Genomic DNA, 23,018 nt, shown 5'->3' with positions numbered 1-23,018 from the left:
TTTCATTTAGGGACGTCAACTTCGTCCTCTACTCCTGTTCTGTTCCCATGTCAACGCTCGCTCCGGTACCCTCCTTTCAGTCTCACGTGACTTTTTTTTTTTTTTTTTTTAACGAAATCGCATCATTTTTGCTTGAATAATACTATACGACGGTAGTAGTATATTTTCCCTGAACGCTTAGACAAAACTGAAAAACTTTGTAATATTCGTATTTTTATCCCCAATGATTTTTTCTATTTTTTTAATTCGTGGAAATTAATTACAGTATTAAATTTATAACATTCAAATATGTTTAATCAATTATTGAATTAGATCTCATGATGACTTTTTTTTATATGTAAACAGAAAAAATAAAAATAATATATGTAATTGATAAAATATAATATTTTAAAATATCGTTTACAGAAATTTGTACTAGTTAATATTAATGAGTTATCTTTCATTATAGTATTTTTACTTGTAATATGGTAAAAAACTGTGTAGCTCCGATCCATTCCTGTTTTGGATTTTCCCTCCGGTACTGCTTTGCTTTGGCAGTTTCGCCCATAGAATTATCCAGGCAGCTATTGAAGAGAAGAGGTGACGTGTCCTTGAAAAGTTAGGCTAAGTTCGAACAAATACAATTGCTGTCGCACTGCATTCTGAACGTGATAAAAACAGATAAGAATTGAGTTCACCAATATATACAAATTGTAGTTGACTATGTAATGAACCTAGCTATATTCAAAGCCTGTCTGTATTACAGATGAAATGGAATAAATGTGTTAGTACCTAAATAAAAATATGTATTGCAAAATACCTTTTCTAGGGCTATATATATTATCATAAATTTTTTTATATTGATTTTTTATATCTACAAATAAAAAAGACATTTTAGTGCAAACTTAGGAGGAAATAAATATATTTCCTTGAGAATTTAAATTGGTAATATTTCAAACAAATCTACCCAAGGAAATTATGCGTGTAAAAAAATTGATTTTTAGCATTTATCCTCGTGGAGTAGATCTCCTTTCAAAAGATTTTATTTTTTTTAGAAGTAATTGAGGAACTTTAAACAATATAGCATGAAATTATAATCATTAATTAAAAAATTAATAACTGTTCAATTCCTTATGTCAAGGTTGATATATGTAAGAAAAATAACACATCAAGAATGATAAATATTCTATATGGATTTAAAAATTGATTTAAATACTTTATTGTCGAAGATATAATTGATGTATTAAGAATCGTTCACTTGTTGTGTGAATTCTTTAAATTGAGATCAAAGTTTTCATTTACCTGATTGCACACTCTAAATTTTAGATTTTTAATAAAATCAACCTAAAAAATAATTGAATATGTGAAAACAAACGAGACTTGACCACACTATTTATTATCCTTAGGTATTTGCTATCACAAGTCTAATAGTTAGACCTAGACCTAGATGGTCTCTCACATAGTAATATTAGATGTTCAAAATTCATTAATAATTAATCATATTATTAATAAACTTAATATCATTAAATAGATCATAATATTAAACTATGATAGGACGGCAGAAGGCTAAAAACCAATCCAGAGCAATAATATGTTATTAATTTGATTGTTTTTAATTATATGTATATATATATCCTAAAATACTATATACGTGTATTTTATTAATGTTTTAATTAATAAATATAATTATACTTTTGTACAGTCAAATTCCTCCTCTCCAACTTAGTGTACTGTATGAATGTTGTGGGCATAAGAAATCCGGGACGCAATTAATTTTTTACTCAGAAGACACAATTAATTAGAAGGAGGCTAGGAGGGTATTGTGGGTTGAATAACCATTAAACAGAAAATATACATTTAATATAAATAGTTAAATAAAAGAGTTTTCAGTAATACGTGACGTCTCGCGGGCCATATAGTGGTGTATTTAAGCAAACGGCGACGTGTCGCACAGAATAAACCGTTTGCTTGTAACTTAACGCCGTTACCCGCCGCAACGACGTTTGTAAACGGAGTGCGTGAGACAAGAGAAAGGAGATGAAAATGGATGGCGAAAACACAGAAGGCAAGAAACTATATAAAAAACATCTCTCATCTCAATTATGAATTCTGAACTCAAGACACAACGCAACATAGCATAGAAAGAGAAAGCGCAGGGTCCGACCCGAGACCTCATCTTTCGCCGTAGTGCTCGTTTTCAGAGTTACAAAGGAATCGACCCAAAAGTGAGTTAAAAAAGGCCAGACACACACACACAGAGAGAAAGAGATCGAGAAGATAGCTTTGGTGTCAAACGCTCCCAGATTCTTCTGCTGTGGACTCCACTTCTCTACTGTTCCACCAATTCCTGCTCTCTGCTTCCACTCCGCACTACGGTAATTCTTCTAATTAATTACGTCTTTCTTAATCGAAATTCGCACGCACTTTTATCTTGTTATCCTTTGGATCTTTACTTTTTATTTCTTGATGTTGCTGAATTTTTTATTTTTCGTGGTTTTTCAAGTTGAATTACGCTTGTGCGAGTTTTGATTTGTTTTGTTTCGTAACAATTACTGATTAGAATTTAGAACAGAGAGCGCGTTAGATTTTGGAAGTTGAACTGTGATTCTGTGTTTTTTTTTTTATTTGATTTCAGATTCTGTGAAATCTCTGACTGGACGCTCTGTAATTGGTGATTTTGGAGCCAAACTGTTTCGTCCAATGAAAATCAATCGCGAAAGTTTCCGTTGATATAATTCGTGGAGAATTTACTGATAAAATAGTTATTCGTCGGCGAAATTGAGCGAATGCGTCTCCGATCTTCAGCCGGCCGGGGACGTAATCTGAGAGGATCTGAGAATTTTTCATACTAATCGAAGCTGCAAGTTCTCAATTCCTGTGTGCGCTGCCGAATTCAAACGGAATTTGAATTTAATCTCGCAACGCTGTAGCGGAATTGAATTCTATGAGATAAGAGCGAAATTCAAAATTCCGTTGAAAACCGGGAAGGAAAAGGAAAACAGAAAAACGGAAAAGCATAATATTCAGGTTTTGATGGAGCTTCCTCAAGCACGTCCCCTTGGAACCGAAGGTAGTTCCTCAAAGTAGTTGTTGATCTAAATTTTCCAGAAAATAAAATATGAAATAATGAATTAGTTTGAATTTGTTGGTATGAGATTTTCTGATTTTTCCGGGAACACGAGCAGGGAGGAAACCGATGCATGACTTTCTGTCACTCTACAGTAATTCAACTGCCCAACAAGATCCAAGGCTACCTTCTCAAGGTATTCCGCTTTTTTTAATTTTTGATAACTATGCAAAGCGATTCACTGTGAGTTTTTGTTTTTTTAAAAAAATTCCTCTGTTTTTTGCCGTTTTCCCCTGACGTGGGATCGTGGTGTAAATATCGTATAAATTCAACATCACGGTCAATTTCATTAAATAATTCAATTAGTTATGTGCATCATGGTTGTTGGTGCACGTGACCGCTATTTAATCAGAGGATCTGGGCCATGAATCTCATGGTCTGCGTATTTATCATTTAAGAAAAAATTGTGTGGTGTTTTTATTCATATCTGTCGTTTGAAGGCTTTCCCATCGAACGGAGAAGTGTCAATCAGAACGTATTTAACACCGTTTGATAGAAGGGTGGGTGGGACATGGGGATGGTTGGGGGGCCCAATTTGGAATTGGAGTTGCAGGTGATTTGACGTTTCGCATCTGCTCTTGTTGTGGAGAAATGGCGTGTCCTCGTGTAGGTGTAGTTTTCCTTTCTCTTCATTTGTGAAAGAAATTACTCCCCCTGCTCACAAATAATTTTTGATTTTTCCTCAATGAGGAAATGAAAACGAAAATGAAAGACTTGGATGCATGTATATTCTTTCTTTGGGTGCTATATATTTATTTCGCCCTCTTTTTTCTCCAAGCGAAAGGTTTGTTTGTCTCTTTGGCTCAAGTCTAGGTTTTGGAATATCCTGGCCTGGTGGCTTGCAACGTCTAATGGGACTTCAGGCTCTGCTTTCTCTCATTCTTGTCTCCTTGTAGTTTTCTCCAATAGATTAAGAATACTTTTATTTCACAACAGGTGAAATCTCGTTACGACACAGTTCGTACCACGTACCTAATTTTATATGACTGGATTTCAAAAACGTTGAAACAATACCATGCGTCCTGCTCGGTGTAAGGGTACGGTTGAGAGATTTAGGAGGCCAAAAACACGAGGGAAGGGAAAGTTTAAGGGTAACCTTTTATTTGTGACTTTTGTTTTTTTTAAAGGAAAAATATTAGTTTTTTTAGAGATTCTCTCTATTCATCCCTTCAGTACCTTCAAATTGAAAAAATATACTCAGTTAATTAATTAATCTTTTTTAAAATAATGAAATCACAAATTCATATTATTATTAATTATTTTAATTTGACTAATATTTATTTTCTTATAAATGGATGACATCCAATCAAAGATAATAACTTATTCTTTGATCTCCTCCTTCATCTCTTTAACTTTTACCCTCTCTTATTCCTTTACTTTCTTTCATCTCTAAACTCCAAGCACAAACGGTGAAGGTTTTATTGTTTTTAGGCAAAACTTTAATTTGATGGTATTTTTATACTTTTTTATATTAGGTATTCTTTTCCTTATAAAATTAACTTAATCTTTATTTTCACAGATTTATTATTTTGTGTTGATAAGTTTCTATTCCTATATAATTGAAATTATTAGCGCATTTAAAAATATATCAATATTTGCATGGGAACTAAAAAGTAGTGAAATAAAAAGTGACATTTCTGATTAACTGAACGCCAATACGTTAACCTTAGTTAGTGTCTTACTGTGCTCACATATTGTGCACATGCGCGTCTTTGTTTCATGCATTATAGTTTGCTGGAAATGAAAACGATGTATCAGCTTTTCTCACAATCCGTCTCTGAGCTAGCGAAGCTTTACGCTCTTGTATTTGTTTTAATATTTATTTGGGATTTGGAATGAATGAATGAATGAGTTAGCTTTCTTTTCCCGTAACATGTTATTGCCTTTTTCACGTGTGAACAGGAAGTTACCTCAAGACCCATGATTTCTTGCAGCCACTAGAACGGGTAGAAACAAAAGCCTGTGCAAAGGAAGAAGCCACAGAAGAAATATTATCGGTGGTTCAAAAGCAACGTCCACCTTCAGTTGAGCACCTCTTACCTGGAGGAATTGGGACTTACAGTATTAGCCACATTTCATATGTTAATAATAATAATAATCAAAGGGGGGTTCTGAAACCAGAGACATCATCCCTTTTCGTGCGTCAAGCAACTAGTACGGATAAGAATGAAGAAAACTCTAACTGCAGTTCATATACTTCAAGTGGTTTTACTTTGTGGGAAGAGTCATCAGGGAAGAGGGGAAATACAGGAAAGGAGAATAATGCGGGCGAGAAACCCTCTCTAGGAGGTAAACACATCAATTTTCTCTCCGTCGCGTCCATTGCATTAGGAGTATTTTGGAAAAACTTCACCGAATATATATATATATATATATATATATATATATATATATATATATATATATTTATTTATTTATTTATAAAAATAATAATGGCTTTTATAATTTATTTATTAATAATACATTTTGGGTTTATTAAAATAAATACTTTTCATCTTAATTCAATAGATTTCATAGATTAATTTATTACATAAATTTTTGTATGATAACAATTTATTGAATAAATATCCGTGCTATATTAGGGACATTTTCTGTTATCAATAAAAATAAGATATATACATTCTCGTGTCATTATTTGAAAAATATCTTGATTGAAATGAAGCATGTGAAAGTTTACTTCTAATGTATTTGATGATTCATCTAACCATATATTCAAGACTAATAGCACAAAGTAGGTTTTGTTCACGTTGTATATTCGTTCCATTATTCTAAAACATGATTCCATAATAGAGTCACCTACAGAGGAAATTATCTGATTATATCTAGTTAATGTTCTTATCAAATTTAGTTGTTCATATATTGTGAATTTCTAACGGCAGCAGATCACCTCAAAATATAGTATAGTTGCAGAAAAATATTTAATAGAAATAAAGAAATAAAAAATAATATTATAAAAATTTGTAAAAGTATTACATATATATATATGTATCACTACAATATATGTGTTGATTCCTTTAAGATTTACATGGAATAGATAGACCGTGGCTGTGTGCTGGACTAGTTAGTCAAATTCATTGTTTGTCAGTATTCAGCAATAAAAAAAACAACAGAAGTAATAATATTATTGTTGTAAAATATTAACTGCATGGTGTGTCTAACGGTAATTCTTATTAGCCTTAATTATTATTTTAATCCTTAAGGAGATATAACTTTTTCCCTTGAAATTTAAATATATTTTTTTAGTCTCTAAACTTTGATAATTTATTTTTTAAAATTCTTGACACAATAAATTAATACTTTATAGTATTTTTTTAGTCTCTAATTTTATCACTGTTTTAATCTTTAAAATTAAAATATTAAAATATTAATTTATTATCTTTAAAACTAAAAAAATAATTTATGAAAAAATTAAGGAACTAAAAAAATATTTTAAAATTTTAGCAACTTAAGAAAACACACCCCTAGGACACAACAATTAAACCTTCTTATTATCAACTAATAATAGCGTTTGGCCGCGCTTTATACAGTGACAGAGTCTGCAGCGAAGCTAGGGCAGTGGACATCAACGGAGCGAACGTCACAGTCGTTTTCTAACAATCGTCACGGCGGTTTCAGCTCTCGCTCTTCATCTCAGTTAGTCTCTGCCTCCAGTTCAATGTTTATTGGCCTTTTTTTCCCGTAATTTTATTAATCGGAAAGAGGTGTCTTTTAATTAAAGTGGGGTTATTTACATGTTGGGTTTCTGGAATTAATTCAACAGGACAACTGGGCAGAAGAACCAGAGTTTTATTGAAATGATGAAGTCTGCAAGGGATAGTAATGCCCAGGATGAAGTGCTAGAAAGCGAGGAAACATTTTTTCTCAAGAAAGAACCCTCCTCGAATACCCAAAGAGGTATGTTTTAATATTCCCTTCTCGAGAAAGGCTGGAGCAGGCCCATGCCTATTTTATGGAATGGAAGTTTTAGAATATTTTAAGCCGGCTCAATTAATGTTCATGTTAAATTACTCCTTTTAGCCGGAATCAATGCATCATCATAGATATGTTAACTAGATACACTTTTTTAATAACTTTGTCAAACAATTTTTATTATTCTCTAATTTTAAAAAGCCATTATTTGCTTTAAAACCTTATCTATTTAAAGATAATTAGTAACTAAAATACATTTTTAAAAATAAATTAATAACAGTGTATTAAATTTTTATATTATTATCATTTTTCATCTTATTTAGTATGTTGTGAGTGGTTTTTATTTATTTATTGCCATATTTTTTAATTTAAGAGTTATATATCGTCAAAAAAAATATTTAAGAGTTATATTATCTATTCAACATCTTTACAATATTATTTTTTATTTTTTCCTTTGTATATATTTTTTTTTCTCTTCTTTACCTATCTCTATGTCGTATAAAAATATTAGAAATTCTAAAATACTGCCTAACACATCTTTGTTATTTGCTGAAATTTATTTAAAAAAATACTAATTTATGTGTATCTCGTTCTAAGTTTTTTAATGGATTTTACTTAAAATTTTATCATTTACGTTACTAACAAAAAAAAACGTTAGACAGAGTGTGGTACAGAATTTGTTGTTCACACTCGTAGAAAAATATTGTTCAAGTACCATTCTCCTTCAAGTTTTTACTAGTTGTTTTTACTTTATCTTTGGACTACAAAATACCGCTGGCTAAATTTTCGCAAGAACAGGTATGGACCAATTTGAGAAAGTTTAAACAGGAGTCTCAAACCAAAACAAGTTGAATTTTGTGATGCATTCCGGTGATACTTTGTATCAACTTTCTCATCTCAGAATACATTTTGTTCCTTTAACAATTATTCTTCCTGTTTGTTGTCATTATTCTTGTGTTTTCATTTTAATGTAAAGAGGGAGTAAGGAGAAAATTTTGAGTGCGATAACCACTATTTAGTTCTAAATTCTAATTTATTTATCTACCTTGTTTGAAATTTTCTGACAAGGTTAACTTATGAGATTATTTACAACAGAACTCAGGGTGAAAGTGGATGCGAAGAGTACTGATCAAAAGCCAAACACACCAAGATCAAAACACTCTGCAACAGAACAGCGGAGAAGGAGCAAAATTAATGACAGGCAAGTATCTCCTACCAAGCTGATAGAAGTTTTTCTGGATGCTAGAACAGACACTCACTAGTTGTAAACTTGAAAATGCAGGAGTAAAAGGAACTTTCCTTTTTACTTTTTTTAATTATGAACTGAATATAAACTGACATAAATTAAAAGAAAAATTCCTTACAATAATTAGGAGTAACTGATGGGTCCTAAATCCTAATGGTTAACTTGTAAGGACATCAAGTATTTTCATATTTTGATACATAATATAAGCAAGTTACAGCCTTTCAGGGCTTTTTATGCTTCCATTGCTGCCTCATTTTTGTTTGGGTGGACCAAATTCAAAAATCATGAATCAGGGTTAATATAGTGTTTATTTTATAGTCTTCTGACTGAACATTTGAATTAATCATGCAGATTCCAAATGCTAAGAGAGCTTATTCCACACAGTGACCAAAAGAGGGACAAAGCATCTTTTTTATTGGAGGTACATTCATATGAGATGAGATGACATAGTTTTTATCTTATAAGTTTGTTATATTGCTGATTAATGCTCAATCTGAACTATTTGTAGGTCGTTGAGTATATTCATTTTTTACAAGAGAAGGTGCACAAGTATGAAGGTTCATTTCAAGGGTGGAGTAACGAGCCAGAAAAATTGATGCCATGGGTAAATATCATTTCTTTGTTGGATTCATTCATCAGTATCATTAGCCTGGTGCAACGGATTTGAATTTAGAAATATTCATAAATCATAATGATCGTGACCTATCCCAAAAACTTATTTTGCATTTTTTTTATACCAGAGAAATAATGACAAGCCAGCAGAAACTTTTCAACCTCGTGGCACTGATAATGGATCAAGTCCATCTCCAACACTGCTGTTTGCTTCAAAGGTTGACGAGAAAAATATTACCATCTCCCAAACAATTCCTGGGAGTACCCAGAATGTAGAATCTGGCTTGAGCTCAGCAACTACCCCCAAGACAATGGATCATCATGCTGGAATGATGAACAAGGCTTTTCCAATTCCTATTCCTTCACAGCTAAATTTCTTCACTCCAACCCAAATAGGTGGTCCAGGTGGAGTAGTATCTCAGCTAACACATAGATCAGCATCAGATGCTGAGAAAACTAAATATCAACCTTCAGTGGAATGTCAGACTATGACTGCTACCAATGAAAAGCTGAAAGAGAAAGAGCTCACTATTGAAGGTGGTGCCATTAGCATATCAAGCGTTTACTCAAAAGGGTGAGGACTTATATTTATTTGTTTTCTGTATAATAAGAAAACAGCTTGCTTCCTTTAGAGTTTAGACCATTTTGAAATTGTGTTGGTCTGTTGGACATAAAAAATATGGATTCATTCCCCAGTGAGCATTAATAGGAAGAGAAAGGAGATGTGGCATGTGATTATGGAGACATGCTCTTTAATACTACTAATGTTGCATGATACTTATCTTGACCCTGGCCTGATGCCGCAAAGTCTTTGGATTTATGTTATGCAACCTATATTTGAACTTATTTAACTTTCTTTCTTTGATTAGGATTTGCAATTCATGATCCTGTATAATAGGGGAAGAAGTCCATAATTTCAGTTCGCACCTTAACTGTTATTTCTTTATATTGTAGTGCTGCTCTGTTCCTTTCAAACAATTAATTATGCAAATATTAGAAATTAGTCCAAATATTTGCACGACATTTATATGAATCATGTCAATCTTTGCATAACATTTGAATTAAGTATGTAAATTTTGCACTTCCTATCTTTAGTACCTTTGTCTTTTTGTGATCGTTAAAAACAGTCTTCTCTATGAATGCTTGCAAGTGATAAATGTTGTAGCTAGAATAGCAACATTGATTTCTAGGAGCATTTTGGTAATAATATATTAAGATAATTATACTTGGACAGGTTGTTGCATACGCTTACACATGCACTTCAAAGTTCAGGGGTGGATTTGTCACAGGCTAGCATCTCAGTGCAAATTGAACTTGGTAAACAAGCAAACATCAGACCAAGTGTACCAGTGTCAGTGTGTGCTGCTAAGGTATATTGACACTTGATTTGTAATAATTTAATGCTAGAATCTAGCTTATATTCATTATCTAATTTTTGAATCATGTTCTCCTAGGATGGTGACGTTCATTCTAACAATCAAAAGATGATGCGCTCTAGAGTTGCTAGCTCTGGGAAGTCTGACCAAGCAGTTAAGAAGCTAAAGACATGCAGAAGTTAATTCGATCGTTATATTCATTCTTTCTTTACTATTATAATTCTTATTAATTATTTGGGTTAACTTTTTAAAATTAATTTTTGGAAGGGGTAATTATGTCTTCTGCTGGCTTTATTATCCAGCGAGGGTGAGATCGACTGTACATTCAGTGCCTTTTTAGTTTGTTGGGATCATTAGGCTCACCCCAACAAAATAATATGAATTATTTTAGTTTCTAAATCATATAAATATAAAGGCTTCCATACTAATCGAGAAGCTATTTTTTAACCAAGGCTTCTATTCATGTATAGATTGTAAACTCTCGCTCCTTTATTTGCTGCATATTCTTTAACATTTGGTTTTGGTGGTTTAGTCAATCGTTATGAAATAGTGGTATAAACTATAAAGAAACGTGTTGTATTTTTTTATTTTTTTTGTAGAATATTTGGATAATAGCCAACAGGGATTGAGTGAATGAGTGGAATGATAGACGAACCTCATTCTTAAAAGGACCAGAGTTTAAACACTAAAGGAATGCAACTATTGAAATGATTTGAATCACAATAGTGTATTAGTGTGGGTCGATTTTATTTACCTGTAGGAATATTCTGGTTGAGATTAACAAATATATAATAAATTAGGATAATCAAGTTATTGAATTTTATGTACTATATGTATGATTACATAAATAACGATTACAAGTAATTTTTGAAGTTTGTTGTTATGAATTAATATGTTGTTGTTGGCCTTTTGTATTTTTGTTTTTTTCTTTTATATATATATATATATATATATATATATATATATATATATATATATTTTAAGGCAAGTCAAACCATATAATCCACTAACTCACAGATTAGTTGCGTTGGATTGTGTATTTATTCGGCTCAAAAAAAGCCAACCAGGTTGGATTAATTCACTTTTTAAGCAATCTTTGGTCAGCTAACACATGATTCGAGATGATTCTCTTTGACATCTCAAGAGGACAACATTTAGTAACATTAATTCGACAATAATCAAAATTTAATTTTATAAAGAAAAAATCTAAATGTCTACCTCGATTTGAGAAGGACTCGGATAGAAAAATAAAAAAAAAATAAAAAATAAATAACCAATCAAGTGTAAGACTGCAACTGCAACTATCGTTATTAGAGGCTTTTTTTTTCTTCCTCTTTTGATAATTGTCTAATTGATCACTAGAACACGCATTACAGTAGAAGAGGGGAAGGGGTAAACTGAATTACTCTATGGTACAGAGTACGGACTTATAGAACAGATTCTATTCACTATTCAATTAAAGTTCTAAAGGAGAATAGTAAATGCGAAATTTGACCTTTTACAAACTTAGCCAAATTACATCTTTCGTCGGAGTTTTTTTGTTCTTGTCACATTTTTACTATATAAAAAAGGTAAAGGGTCTCATGACTCTGTTAATTAATCAACTTTGAAAACACAACAATGTGCCGAGACAAAGGGAATGTCACTAAATCATCATTAAAATCAAAGGAAATTCATATATTTTCTACTAATTAATAGTGTGAAATTTAAGAAAGCGTTGAAGTAGTACACAGCACCAACCATCACCCTCAGTATATAGGTCATAGTCATAGCACGGTCTCGGCGGTAACAAAGATTGTAGCTTGCCTTCCATTGCATATTAGGATTTGGGTCTGAGCAACAATCAGTTGCTTGAAAAAAAAAAAATCAGTTGCTTTAACTTAAAGCATTTGAAACAGCAACTCACTGTCTTAATTTTAATTAATTAGTCAATTAATTATCATTTACTTGATGACGGCACTTGTTAAAGGTTGTTAATCGAGAGAAATGTTGAGTACCGATCATGACGTGGCACCAAATTTAATATATAACCATGTGTGTTATCAAGCCTATTAATATTTGCTACTTATGAAATCCCTACGTACTGCTACCAACATTAGTGACCACTGACCAGTGACTAGGGTAGTGACATTACTCATTGTTTAGGTGTTTAGATAATTTATACTAATTGGACACTTAGTCCTAATTGTGGTTTCTTGGATCATTCAATATATATTAAATTAAAAAAAATTAAGTCGAAAAGTTCGTGAGTATTTTCTTGGGATCTACTTCATATTCAATTTCCCAATGATCTTCTTGTTTTTTATTCCAACACTAGTATAGATTATTTACAAGAATTTAGATTTAGTTGCTCTCTGTTCAAACTGTGTTTGATTTGACCAAAACAATCCTTCAAAGCACTCAAAGAAGATACTCCATCATCTCTTGTCTTCAAGTTTTATTTAATTGAATAGTAATCCTAATTTGGCCGTGACGGATTGGATTCACGGTTTCAGAAAATGCTGCCTTGAAATTGTGTCTGCCACTTTTATGCTGTTCACAAAGTAGGAATTGAATATGATGAAATGGATGAAGTATTTAACAGTAGAATACAACGCACTAATTTTGTGCTATTCGCATATTGCCGACACCTTACACATCGAAAGTGACTTGAATTGGTGGCTTTCAATTGTTAATTTGATTATGTTAAAAGAAATTGATCTGCATGATTTAAATTATTTTAAAAAATTATACTCTTTTGATTTTAAGTTGAGTTGTATTTGTATTATATCCGTGGTTCTAAACTGATTTATCACTAGATATTAAGTCCATTTTCTAGCGTCTATTGAGGTATAAGTTTATGAGCGAGTACACTAGCCGCTAACTAAAATAACAAGTGATCCTTATAATTCGAATAACTGCCAATTAGGTCGAGTTTAAAACCTCCCTCAGATCTAAACAAAATATGAAACTCACTTTTGAATACCCTAATTAAAAGTCATCTCTAGACCATCATCCGAAAGTTTCATGTGACTGGGAAAAAAAAGCTATTCATATGTGAATTTTAGCATGAACAAGTATTCAACTCCTTACATTTTTTTTAAGGAACATTGTTAGAGATAGGAGAAAAAAGGATTGAAACACTACCTTTTTTATATCAACATTCTCTAAATACAAGTGTTAACCATCAAGGGAGTAGAATATTGTTGGGGCAATTGAAATATCCAATAAAATCTCATGATTCTAGCATTAGTTTGTAAAGATTTCGATATTCAAAATAGTGACAGCTGGAAATGACGAGAGTGAGAGTTAGAGTGAATGTTGTAGTGGTGTTTGCTAAGGTGATGTTTATTGTGTGAATGCATGCGAAATGCACTTATTGGGACTCGCAATTTTTTTAGTGCTCGTTGGTAATTGTATTTTTACTATAATTTGGTGTTTCACGTATGTCTTATTTCTCTTGCAACGCTGAGATCATTCTTGAATGGAGTTGTTTACGCTAAGGTTGTATTTAGGTTTGGGCCAATTTGGCTTTGTTGAATTTAAGTTGATTAAATGGGACTGAGATGGACCTAATATTAATGTCAAGAACAATTTTCCCCAAATAAAATACTAGCGTGGAATGTATTCTGTTTTTACTCGTAGATTTTGAGATTGAACCCAAGATAATATGCTTAAATTTTCTGAATTCTTTTTCATGGGATTGGGTCCATCCTACTCTTTGATAAGTATTCTATTTGTAATACTATTTTCAGTCCCTTTTATAAAAAAATCAAATCAGAAGTTAGATTTGGTCCTCTTTATTAGAACCTATAATATATCTTGAATTAATTATTTTTCACAAATATTCTTAATTACGAGTCATCTTTTTAAATGATAAATAATAAGTAAAATTCATTAATGGCTTAAGTTCTTTAGAATTTTAACTTTGTGTTGTATGAAGAGTATTTTAGAAATTTTATTATTGGTACGCATAGCCACCGCCCAATCCACTTTGGAGGCAATGGGGGTAATTATCTGACAAAGTAATTTTTTTACTTAAGTAATTATTTTTTCCATAAAAAAATAAATGTTGCCCCAATAAGATAATTATTTTAAAAAATGAATGTAAAAAATTATAAATGATAAAACAAAAATAAGTTAGTACTAATTTCTTTATAGAAAAATAAATTAGAAATAACTGTACTCACAGAAAAATAAATCGGTTCCAATTTTACTCATTTTACCTTTTTAATTTTAACCATTGGCAATTTTTCTAACACCTAATTCAAAAATATGTAGAAAACAATTGTAATTTGTAAAAGATTAGATATTTTAGTTTTTTTTGTTTTTCATGACATTATTATGTCTTTTGTAAAACTTATAATATTTTTTGCGGGTAAAAGTATTATAAACTATTTTTTATCAACACTAAAGAAAATATTTGGATATGTAACTGTGCATAATCAATAAAAATTAAAGCAATATAAATATATTAATGATGAAATAGATTAAAAGAATTAAATTTAATAAAAAAAGTATGTGTCGTTACTATTAAGGGTATTTCTAAATATTTCTAATAAATTTTAATGTTATTAACTAATAATTATATTAAATAATTTTCTCAATTTTAGGAAATTAGTTAATTGGATCTTATCAAAGGAGATGGGGGAGTATACATTAATTGTTATCAATTTTATTAATAATTCTTCCACCAACTTTTTTTATTAATAATTTAACTTAAATTTTGAACCAATTGAAGGAGAAGGGAGGAGATAAAGAAAAAATTTCAATTCTGTCTCATATAGTTTATAATTTTGAAAGGAAGGAAAATATTGATGAAAAGGTTAATATTTTTTTCCTCTCTTTTTGTCTCCGCTTCAATACAGGGATATCAAAAATTGAAATTTTACTACTCATCTCTATCATTACTATTTATATAGGTATAACATTATAATATCCCCATTTTTTCTCCCCTTTCTTTACATACCAAGATATTCTTCTTCCCTTGAAAACATATTTCCTTTGCCTTTGCTAGAGAACATGATCCCTTTATTTACTCTTGTATCTCTTCGGGCTGGTAGATTTGGAAGTGGCCTGAGGATTCCTTTGGTTTGTTTACATGGCTATAGGAATATTTTCCTGATTACAAATCGTTCACAATTATTCACTCTATTCTTGTAATCCTGTTAAGCCTCTTATACTGCAAGAGTTAATGAAAATGATAGTTGCCTCTAACTGAAGTGGATTTGATGGCATTCTTAGAAACACCTTGGGTTCTTCGATTGTTAGATTTTCTAAGTTCTTGTTCGTGGAAATAAAAGGTTAAACAATATCAAATTAGTGGATCTTCAATTATGAAATGAAACACTTGTTATATTCAACAACAACAACAAAAAAGTGTAGAAGCAAATGACTTTGATGTTTTGATGATGATCATGATGATTTGATGCAAATGATGCAAATGCACTTTTCAAATTTAAATTCAAGACAATGATTCAAGAATACAAGACACAACATCAAGATGATCACTAGTATTTTGGGAAGGGAATTCCTAATTGATATAGCAAAAGGTTTGGCCAAATAATTTAAGTTAAAAAGTGTTTTTCAAGAGATTTACTCTCTGGTAATCGATTACCAGAGGATGTAATCGATTACCAGTGGCCAAAAATGTTTACAACAGCTATTAAAAATTTGAATTCAAATTTTAGACTTGTAATCGATTACACCATATTGGTAATCGATTACCAGCCGTTAATAAACGTTTTAATTCAAATTTAAAAACATGTAATTGATTACACAAATCCTGTAATCGATTACCAGAGGAGATTTTCAGAAAAATATTTCTAAGAGTCACATCTTCTCAAATAGTTTTTACATGACCACCAAAAGTCTATATATATGTGACTTAAAACACGAATTTGCTCAAAGTTTTTCAGAACAACAAGTCTTATTCTCTCAAAAAGCAAAAACATTTTATCCTCTTAAAAATTCCTTGGTCAATACACTTGCAATTCAATAAGGAATCAATTGAGTGCTTAGATTGTAAAATCTATCTCTTTCAAGAGAGATTCATTCTTCTCTTCTTTCTAAGTTCTCTAAGGGATTAAGAAACTAAGGGTTTATTGTTGTAAAAGAATTCTGAACACAGAGGAAGGATTGTCCTTATGTGTTCAGAACTTGCAAAAAGATTTTACAAGATAGTGGAACTCTCAAGCGGGTTACATGAGGATTGAACGTAGACACAAGGATGTGACCGAACCAGTATAAATTCAAGTTTGCACTTTCTCTTTCCTTAAACTCTTTTATTTATTATTGTTTTATATTTATATTCAGATTGTTCTATTTGAATCATTATTTAAGTGTTGTTGTTACTAATTAAAAGGTCCTCTCAGTCCTTGTCTTCTCTCATATTTTAAATTTACTCATCCTCCTAGAATGACAGCTCTTTATTATTGCGCCTAACCTTCGTTGGTATGTCATTTTTTATGATTGAATGGCTAAATAATGTGAATTGTTTAGGGCGACATTAATATTACTCTTTTATTACTGACAGTAATTTGATGTAAACATTTTTCATTAGACCAAAATGGTAAACATCCAATAATGATAATTTTGGGTCAGAATAGTGACTGATTTTTTCATAGAAATAAAATTTTAACTCCAAACATACTTAACCTACAACGTTAGAAAATTGATTTTGAAAATCACTACGGCCTGTGAAGAAAATTATTTAATCATCACCTTTTTTTAAGATAATTTAACCATCACCTATGGTCCAAAAGATTAAACTCATAACTATGCTTATTAAATACAATAAATAATATTTATTAGTTTGTGTTAAATCTTTCAACTATGATTTTTCAATAAGTATTTATGTTATTAATAGAATAAATATTTGTTAGTTTCTTTATTTATTTATTTAACCGGTGTCCTAGGAATACTAATTTACATTCTCCCGTGATAATAATTAAATAAAATCGAAACAACAGAATCTTATATGGTTTCGATTCAGTACACGAGCGCCATCTTAGCAAGACATCAAAAGTAACGGTAACAAAGCATATTCCTCCAACAATCACATGACCCAAATAATTTATCTTCAATGAATAAACCAAAAATCACAGTGGTCCACTTTTTTTTGTCTAGTGGCTTTCTTTGTTTGGCACAATTGACCACTGATTTTTATTCAATGTACAAATTTGTTAGCATGTCTCCCTCGGGAACATAGGCTCCAAAGAGAAAGAGCCTACCCTAACTCCAGCTTACCAAATTATAATCTTATCTATAAACATGACACTACATGCTACACCCATAAGGACAAGGAGTTCCTATCCGATTTTGTATTATTTGGTCTTCAACTACTACTTTATTATGGTTTGATGGATAAGTTTTCATGAATTAATTAGAAATGACACTCACTGTCAAATATAAATATGAGAAGATGATACAAAAGGCTCGTCCAACCTAGCATTCCCGAAACGGACCAAAGTGGAAAATGAAATTAGGAGGCATTAACTAATACACGAACAAACAAATTCTTTAGTGTATAAATAATCCAGAAAATCACAATGATGGAGGCCAATTTAAGAAAAAAGGAAGGGGGGATATTATATATTTATATCCAAGAAAGAAAGAAAAAAAGTGAGGCAAATACCAATGAATGAAGCTTTCCACGAAGGGCAGTTTCCAGTAAAATCCAAATTTGTATAAGAAATTCCTCCGTCTACATGTTGTTTGAACTGCTGCTCTCACCCTGTAATGGCAGGGTAGCTTTCTATACATGAATGTGATGGATTGATTATTTTGCATATATAAAATATAAAGTATCCCCTGGCTGTTTTTGCTTGACTAGAGTTTTTACCCACTTCACTTCACTTTTCTTTATGGGTCACCTTTTGACTACCTTGTTGATTCGCTAAAACTGCGTGGAAAAACTATCTGTGGTAGAAAAACCAAGTGCACCAGGAGATGATGGCACAAGTAAATTCCACTATTTCCCAACATATTACTCACTCACTCACGTACTACTACTCAACGCCAACGGTTCATCTGCTGATTGTTCCAAACACTCCTGTGGGTTGGCATAGAAATAATCCTCTTCTTTTGGCCTCTCAGGGATTACAAACCTCTTTGTTTGGCTACCCATGCGATCGGCATGAGCTTCCTTCACCGCTGAAGAGAATTCATCCCAGTTTAGCACTCCATTATTGTACTGATCTATCAATTCAACTAGGAGCTTTCTGTTCAATAAAATCGTTCTCTTGAACCCAAGATATCTGTACAAGCATTGAAGAGGGTAAAAAGTCAACTCACTTAACAGATAAGTACTACTGGAAAGTCCAAAATCTTTAAACTAAGCCAGAAATTGTTTGAACATGAAGTGTTTTTAGTATTTTAACAGAACACACATGCCAACACTCCTAAAGAAATATAAAAAATACAGTTTGTGTAGTCACTGATAAGTAGTTCAAAGTTTACAAATAATGTAATTTTGTACAGAACTATACCTGCGGTGGCCCTCAACCACTTTGGCCATATTTCCATCATATGTGGGAACAAAAATATCACTCTCTAACGAGACAAGATAATCCAATGCTGCCATCTGGGATGAATGATTTTGGAAGAAACGAAGGTCAGATGGCTCCAACAGCGTTTCCTTCCTGACCTGTTTTGGCAAAGTGAAAAGTCAAATGCTAAGAAAGACATTAAACAATAACAAACATTACAATTACCATACTGCCTTGAGTATTGATGTTTACCAATTTTGGGTACTCCTTTGCAAGACCTGCCATTCTCCTTTCCCCTCCATATATTTCCCCTGCTGCAATGTAGATTTGAATGTTCTGATCAATGTCAAGAGCCTTAAGTGTAAGGGCGGTCTCCTCAGGTGTTAGAGGGCATAAACCATCTTTTCTTTTCAAATCAGAATTAATTATTTTTTCTTTCCACCAAGGATAAGCATATCTGACAATGCACAGAATATAGAAATTTGAGAGATTCATATCAAATCTTTTTTCAATATCCAAGTTCATCGGAATTAAAAAGGAATGAAATCATGGAATAGCATGACTTCACAGCTAAGTAATCACCTCATTCTTGTCAATTCATCCACCTCATCACTGTTACAACCTTGAGTGCAGCCAGAAAATGCCAACATGTCCATCTCATACCTAAGGTGGAGCACAAGAAATTGACCTTTTTGCCTTAGAAGCCTGATCACCTTTCTGCCCAACTCCTCTATCTGGGAAGTAAATCTCAGACCACTAAAATTGACCCGGCAACGCAGCTTCTGAATCTCTATCGGTTGACCATTATTGGCCAACCGAGCATCAGTTCTATTTAAGTGAACAACTTTGTACTTTTGTATCAAGGGTAGAATCTGAAAGAACAAATACAACACAATTCAGTTACGCAAGATAAAAAAAACTATCACAAGCTAAGTTGACAGTTTCTAAACTCCAAAACCAATTGGCTCATACATAGCTACAATAAAGCATACCTGGTCCTTATAGTAAGATATATCAGACCAACTAATAGGTGGCATGGTGTAAAGAAAGCCGCGTTCCACTTTCATCTTGAGTCTGGGAGGCAACTCTTTCAATATCCGCACTTCATCTCTCAAGGACGCGATAAAATGATCCACATCAAATATGTCTTGAAAGTCACTAGGATACACAAGTAACAAAAAACACTCATTGATACGAAATCATCACTGGAAATTTCTTCAACCTGGGATCACTAAAACAACAAATCTACACCATGCACAGTGAAATTAAGAGGTTCACCTGGGATCAGCCCAAAAGGATGTTTTATCCAGTTCAGGAACTATAAGCGTGACATTTAAATATCTGGCAATAGCCACCATGTCACATATCTGTCAAGTTACATCAAATAATCAGACCCAAATCAAGATATAGGTTATGGATTATGATTGAACAAAACAAAACCAATCACTCACCGCAGCTCTCATTTGGTTGAGTCCTCCATTGCACGAAACCATAAGGTATCCATTGTTTTTATAAACCCCTGGTGACAAAAAAAACGGTCTTATCCATAAGGTAACTAAATAAACTGTTAGAAAACAAAAATTAGAGCAAAGAACTAGTTTAATAAAATAGATAGAAACAAGAGACAATCGAAACAGAAACACTGACTCTTGGGAGGGAGAAGAGGTGGACGCTGTGACGGTAACTCGACATCCATTGCTCTAACGGCAGACTCGTGAGTGAAACAAGAAGGCCAACCTTTCAAAACTCTCGGCCCCCACATGTCACCCAACGCCGTTAACTGAACGATGCAGGTCCACAATAACACCGATGTGGTTGCCCGTATCATCCACATCTTCATTCTCGACCGCGACGAACCCGAACCCGAACCTGAACCTGAACCCCCCGAACCTAACACACCCATTCCCACTTTCTGAACCTTACTCTCCCACTTCTTCAGACCCATCAAACCTTCCCACTCTGCCCTGCACATTTATTTACTGTTCTCTCTTCATAACCGTCAAAACCCTAAACGCCGTCGTTTTGATCCCTTCTCCTCTCCTACGAGATCCTTGCTTCACCCCAGATCGAACTTAAAACAATCTCACGAAACCACCATTCGCCAATGCCGACACTTCAAGAAGCGTCAACTAAGTTCAATTCTTGGCCGCATTAACAGAAAGACACATTCACCCGCTTCTTCCGCCAGAGAAGCGCAGACGGCGCTTATTATCCAAATCGAAACCGCACCACACAACCACACAATTCTTTTTACAAGAAAGAAAGAAAGAAACATATGCTGCAATTTTGGGGAAAGAGCAAATTAAAAAGGAGAAGGGTGTCGCCGGAGAGTGATGTGGCTGATCGGCGGCGAGTAGAAAAAAAGTGTTATAGTGAGAGAGAGAGAGAGAGAGAGAGAGAGAGAATAAAACGCAAACAGAGAGACATTCGGTGTTGACGCACACTAGAAAGCAAGCAACGGCGTGCGCCACCCGTGTTAACTCAACCCAACCCAACCCAACTAACCATGGTTAAGATGATCTCACCTTTGGTTCGCTTCATTTACTTACTATGAATGAATCGTGATATCATATGTGTCTTATTCACATTTCAACAACATATATTTTTTTTCTTTAAAAAAACATATTTAACAATTTTAGGTCTGTTTGTTTGAAGGCAAACAAAATACAAAATAATGAAATGAACACTAAAAATATATTTTTACATTTTACTTTAATTCAATATTTTTATCACATTTTATTTTCTTTATTTTTTTCATTCTACTAAACAGTAGCTTAATTTTGTTTACACTGTACTAACTGTGCATGATTAAAGTGTTTGTTGCTTTTGCCAAGTGATAAAAATGCTTTATATAAGAGCTTTGATTTAATTTTGTTATAATTTTTTTATTTTTTATTGGGAAATAGTAGTAAGTGGAGAAATCCATGTTTTCATATTATGTCTATGGGTCCGTGACAATAATATTTCGCACGTGTTGTTGAGTGCAGATGGACGCGTGGCGGTTTGTGATTGTGGGCTTTAAGAAACTCATATAGGAATAGGAAGCGGTAGGTGATTTGTATCCGCCGTTTGAGCTATACACGGCTAATCGTGTCCACCACGCCGACATTATATCGCGGATTTTTCAACCCTTCTACACGGCACCTCTAGAAATTAGTAATTATTTAAATAAGTTTATATAAGTAATGAACTGAAAATAAAACTTTGCACTTTCTAAATATAACATATATATATATATATATATATATATATTAAAATGAAATAAACGTACTTTAAAAAATAAAGCATATTTATAGTTATTGATAAGAAATTAATAATTATAATTAATTTTAAAGTTTATTATAAATAATATTAATGAACTAGGTTTTTAATTAGCACAATTTCACTCAAGTCCTTTCGTGTCAAGCGTTTATAACTTTTGGGATTTTACATATTAACTAGGTCTTTGGTCGGCTCACCAAAAGTAATCTAAGATCCCATTAACTTACATCAATGATAAAAATTCAAAATCAGTAGTAAAAATCTTGAATTGTCCTATCTCGCCTAATAAATACTTGGAATAGGATTACAACCCACACTCCAAAGAGACTCTTGTCCCACAAATTGTGTGTTTAATAAAATTAACCAATAAACTAGTTTAGAGCTCACAAGCTAGCCATAACTTATAAGCTATAAGATGAGAGTTGAAAAACTAAAATATTATAAACTAGATAATTGAATATAAAGGGACATGTGCAGTTGTTTTAATTTGAGGTGAAAGTGGGGTTTCAAAAAATTAGTGAGGATAAAAATGAAGAAAAAAATTAATAACTTATAACTATTTTTTTTTTTACAAACTATCTTAAGTAACTTTTTTTGTCATGAGTTGTAGGTCGTATTCCTTAATCTATTGAGTTAGAGACTAATCCTACTCATGGTGAGAAACTACCGCTGGTTCAAGAAAATTTTCCACACGATAAAAATTAAGTACAAGATAAATCATTTCAACTCATAGGCATGCAATGGAACCTTGCATCACTACATCAACCCTTTAGATTACTACCTAAAGTAACTTATGAATATAAACTAAAAACTACTAAAATAAACTTGTATATCAAACAAATTTAATTTGATCAAACTACTTTATAACCGAATGAAAATAGTTCATAAACTTTAAAGGAGTTGAGTTTGATCGTCATTGCAATATACTTATCCAAGAAACTATGATGGTTGTGGAAAATGATATCTATGATATATTTATTAAAAACAAATATATTTACTTAGAGTTTGATTAATCCCAAATTTAAGAGGAAAATAAAAAA

The 23,018-nt window shown here is 32.3% G+C and overlaps 2 protein-coding genes across 2 annotated transcripts; one reads left to right on the top strand and one right to left on the bottom strand.

Moving 5' to 3' along the window:
• The first annotated feature begins 2,036 nt into the window (after window positions 1-2,036).
• Window positions 2,037-10,760, top strand: LOC114393775 (transcription factor BIM1-like). The gene is made up of 12 exons (XM_028355215.1): window positions 2,037-2,354; window positions 2,615-3,049; window positions 3,165-3,242; window positions 5,009-5,395; window positions 6,634-6,739; window positions 6,867-7,000; window positions 8,111-8,216; window positions 8,613-8,682; window positions 8,770-8,865; window positions 9,002-9,447; window positions 10,108-10,243; window positions 10,328-10,760. Exons 2-12 carry the CDS (start codon window positions 3,013-3,015, stop codon window positions 10,430-10,432), a joined length of 1,701 nt encoding a protein of 566 aa, XP_028211016.1. The 5' UTR covers window positions 2,037-2,354; window positions 2,615-3,012; the 3' UTR covers window positions 10,433-10,760.
• A 6,920-nt stretch (window positions 10,761-17,680) lies between these two features.
• Window positions 17,681-21,151, bottom strand: LOC114393616 (rhamnogalacturonan I rhamnosyltransferase 1-like). The gene is made up of 8 exons (XM_028354972.1): window positions 20,365-21,151; window positions 20,169-20,236; window positions 19,996-20,084; window positions 19,710-19,875; window positions 19,300-19,589; window positions 18,970-19,174; window positions 18,718-18,875; window positions 17,681-18,486 (listed from the first exon to the last, which is right to left on the bottom strand). Exons 1-8 carry the CDS (start codon window positions 20,687-20,689, stop codon window positions 18,228-18,230), a joined length of 1,560 nt encoding a protein of 519 aa, XP_028210773.1. The 5' UTR covers window positions 20,690-21,151; the 3' UTR covers window positions 17,681-18,227.
• Window positions 21,152-23,018: the final 1,867 nt, after the last annotated feature.

Source organism: Glycine soja, chromosome 17 (assembly GCF_004193775.1).
Source record: "Glycine soja cultivar W05 chromosome 17, ASM419377v2, whole genome shotgun sequence".
Taxonomy (NCBI): domain Eukaryota; kingdom Viridiplantae; phylum Streptophyta; class Magnoliopsida; order Fabales; family Fabaceae; genus Glycine; species Glycine soja.
The sequence above is the reverse complement of the archived record's forward strand: the minus strand, read 5'-3'. Positions and strand labels throughout refer to the sequence as shown.

Bases quoted from the DNA above. Each gene is read 5' to 3' on its own strand.
- LOC114393616 (XM_028354972.1), bottom strand. From the start codon at position 20,689: ATGTGCAGGGCAGAGTGGGAAGGTTTGATGGGTCTGAAGAAGTGGGAG. The intron at 19,876-19,995 runs GTGAACCTCTTA...TGTGTATCCTAG, and splicing joins TCCTTTTGGGCTGATCCCAG to TGACTTTCAAGACATATTTG. The intron at 19,175-19,299 runs GTGATTACTTAG...GTGCATTGTCAG, and splicing joins GATGAATTGACAAGAATGAG to ATATGCTTATCCTTGGTGGA.
- LOC114393775 (XM_028355215.1), top strand. From the start codon at position 3,013: ATGGAGCTTCCTCAAGCACGTCCCCTTGGAACCGAAG. The intron at 9,448-10,107 runs GTGAGGACTTAT...ATACTTGGACAG, and splicing joins TCAAGCGTTTACTCAAAAGG to GTTGTTGCATACGCTTACAC. The intron at 10,244-10,327 runs GTATATTGACAC...ATGTTCTCCTAG, and splicing joins TGTCAGTGTGTGCTGCTAAG to GATGGTGACGTTCATTCTAA.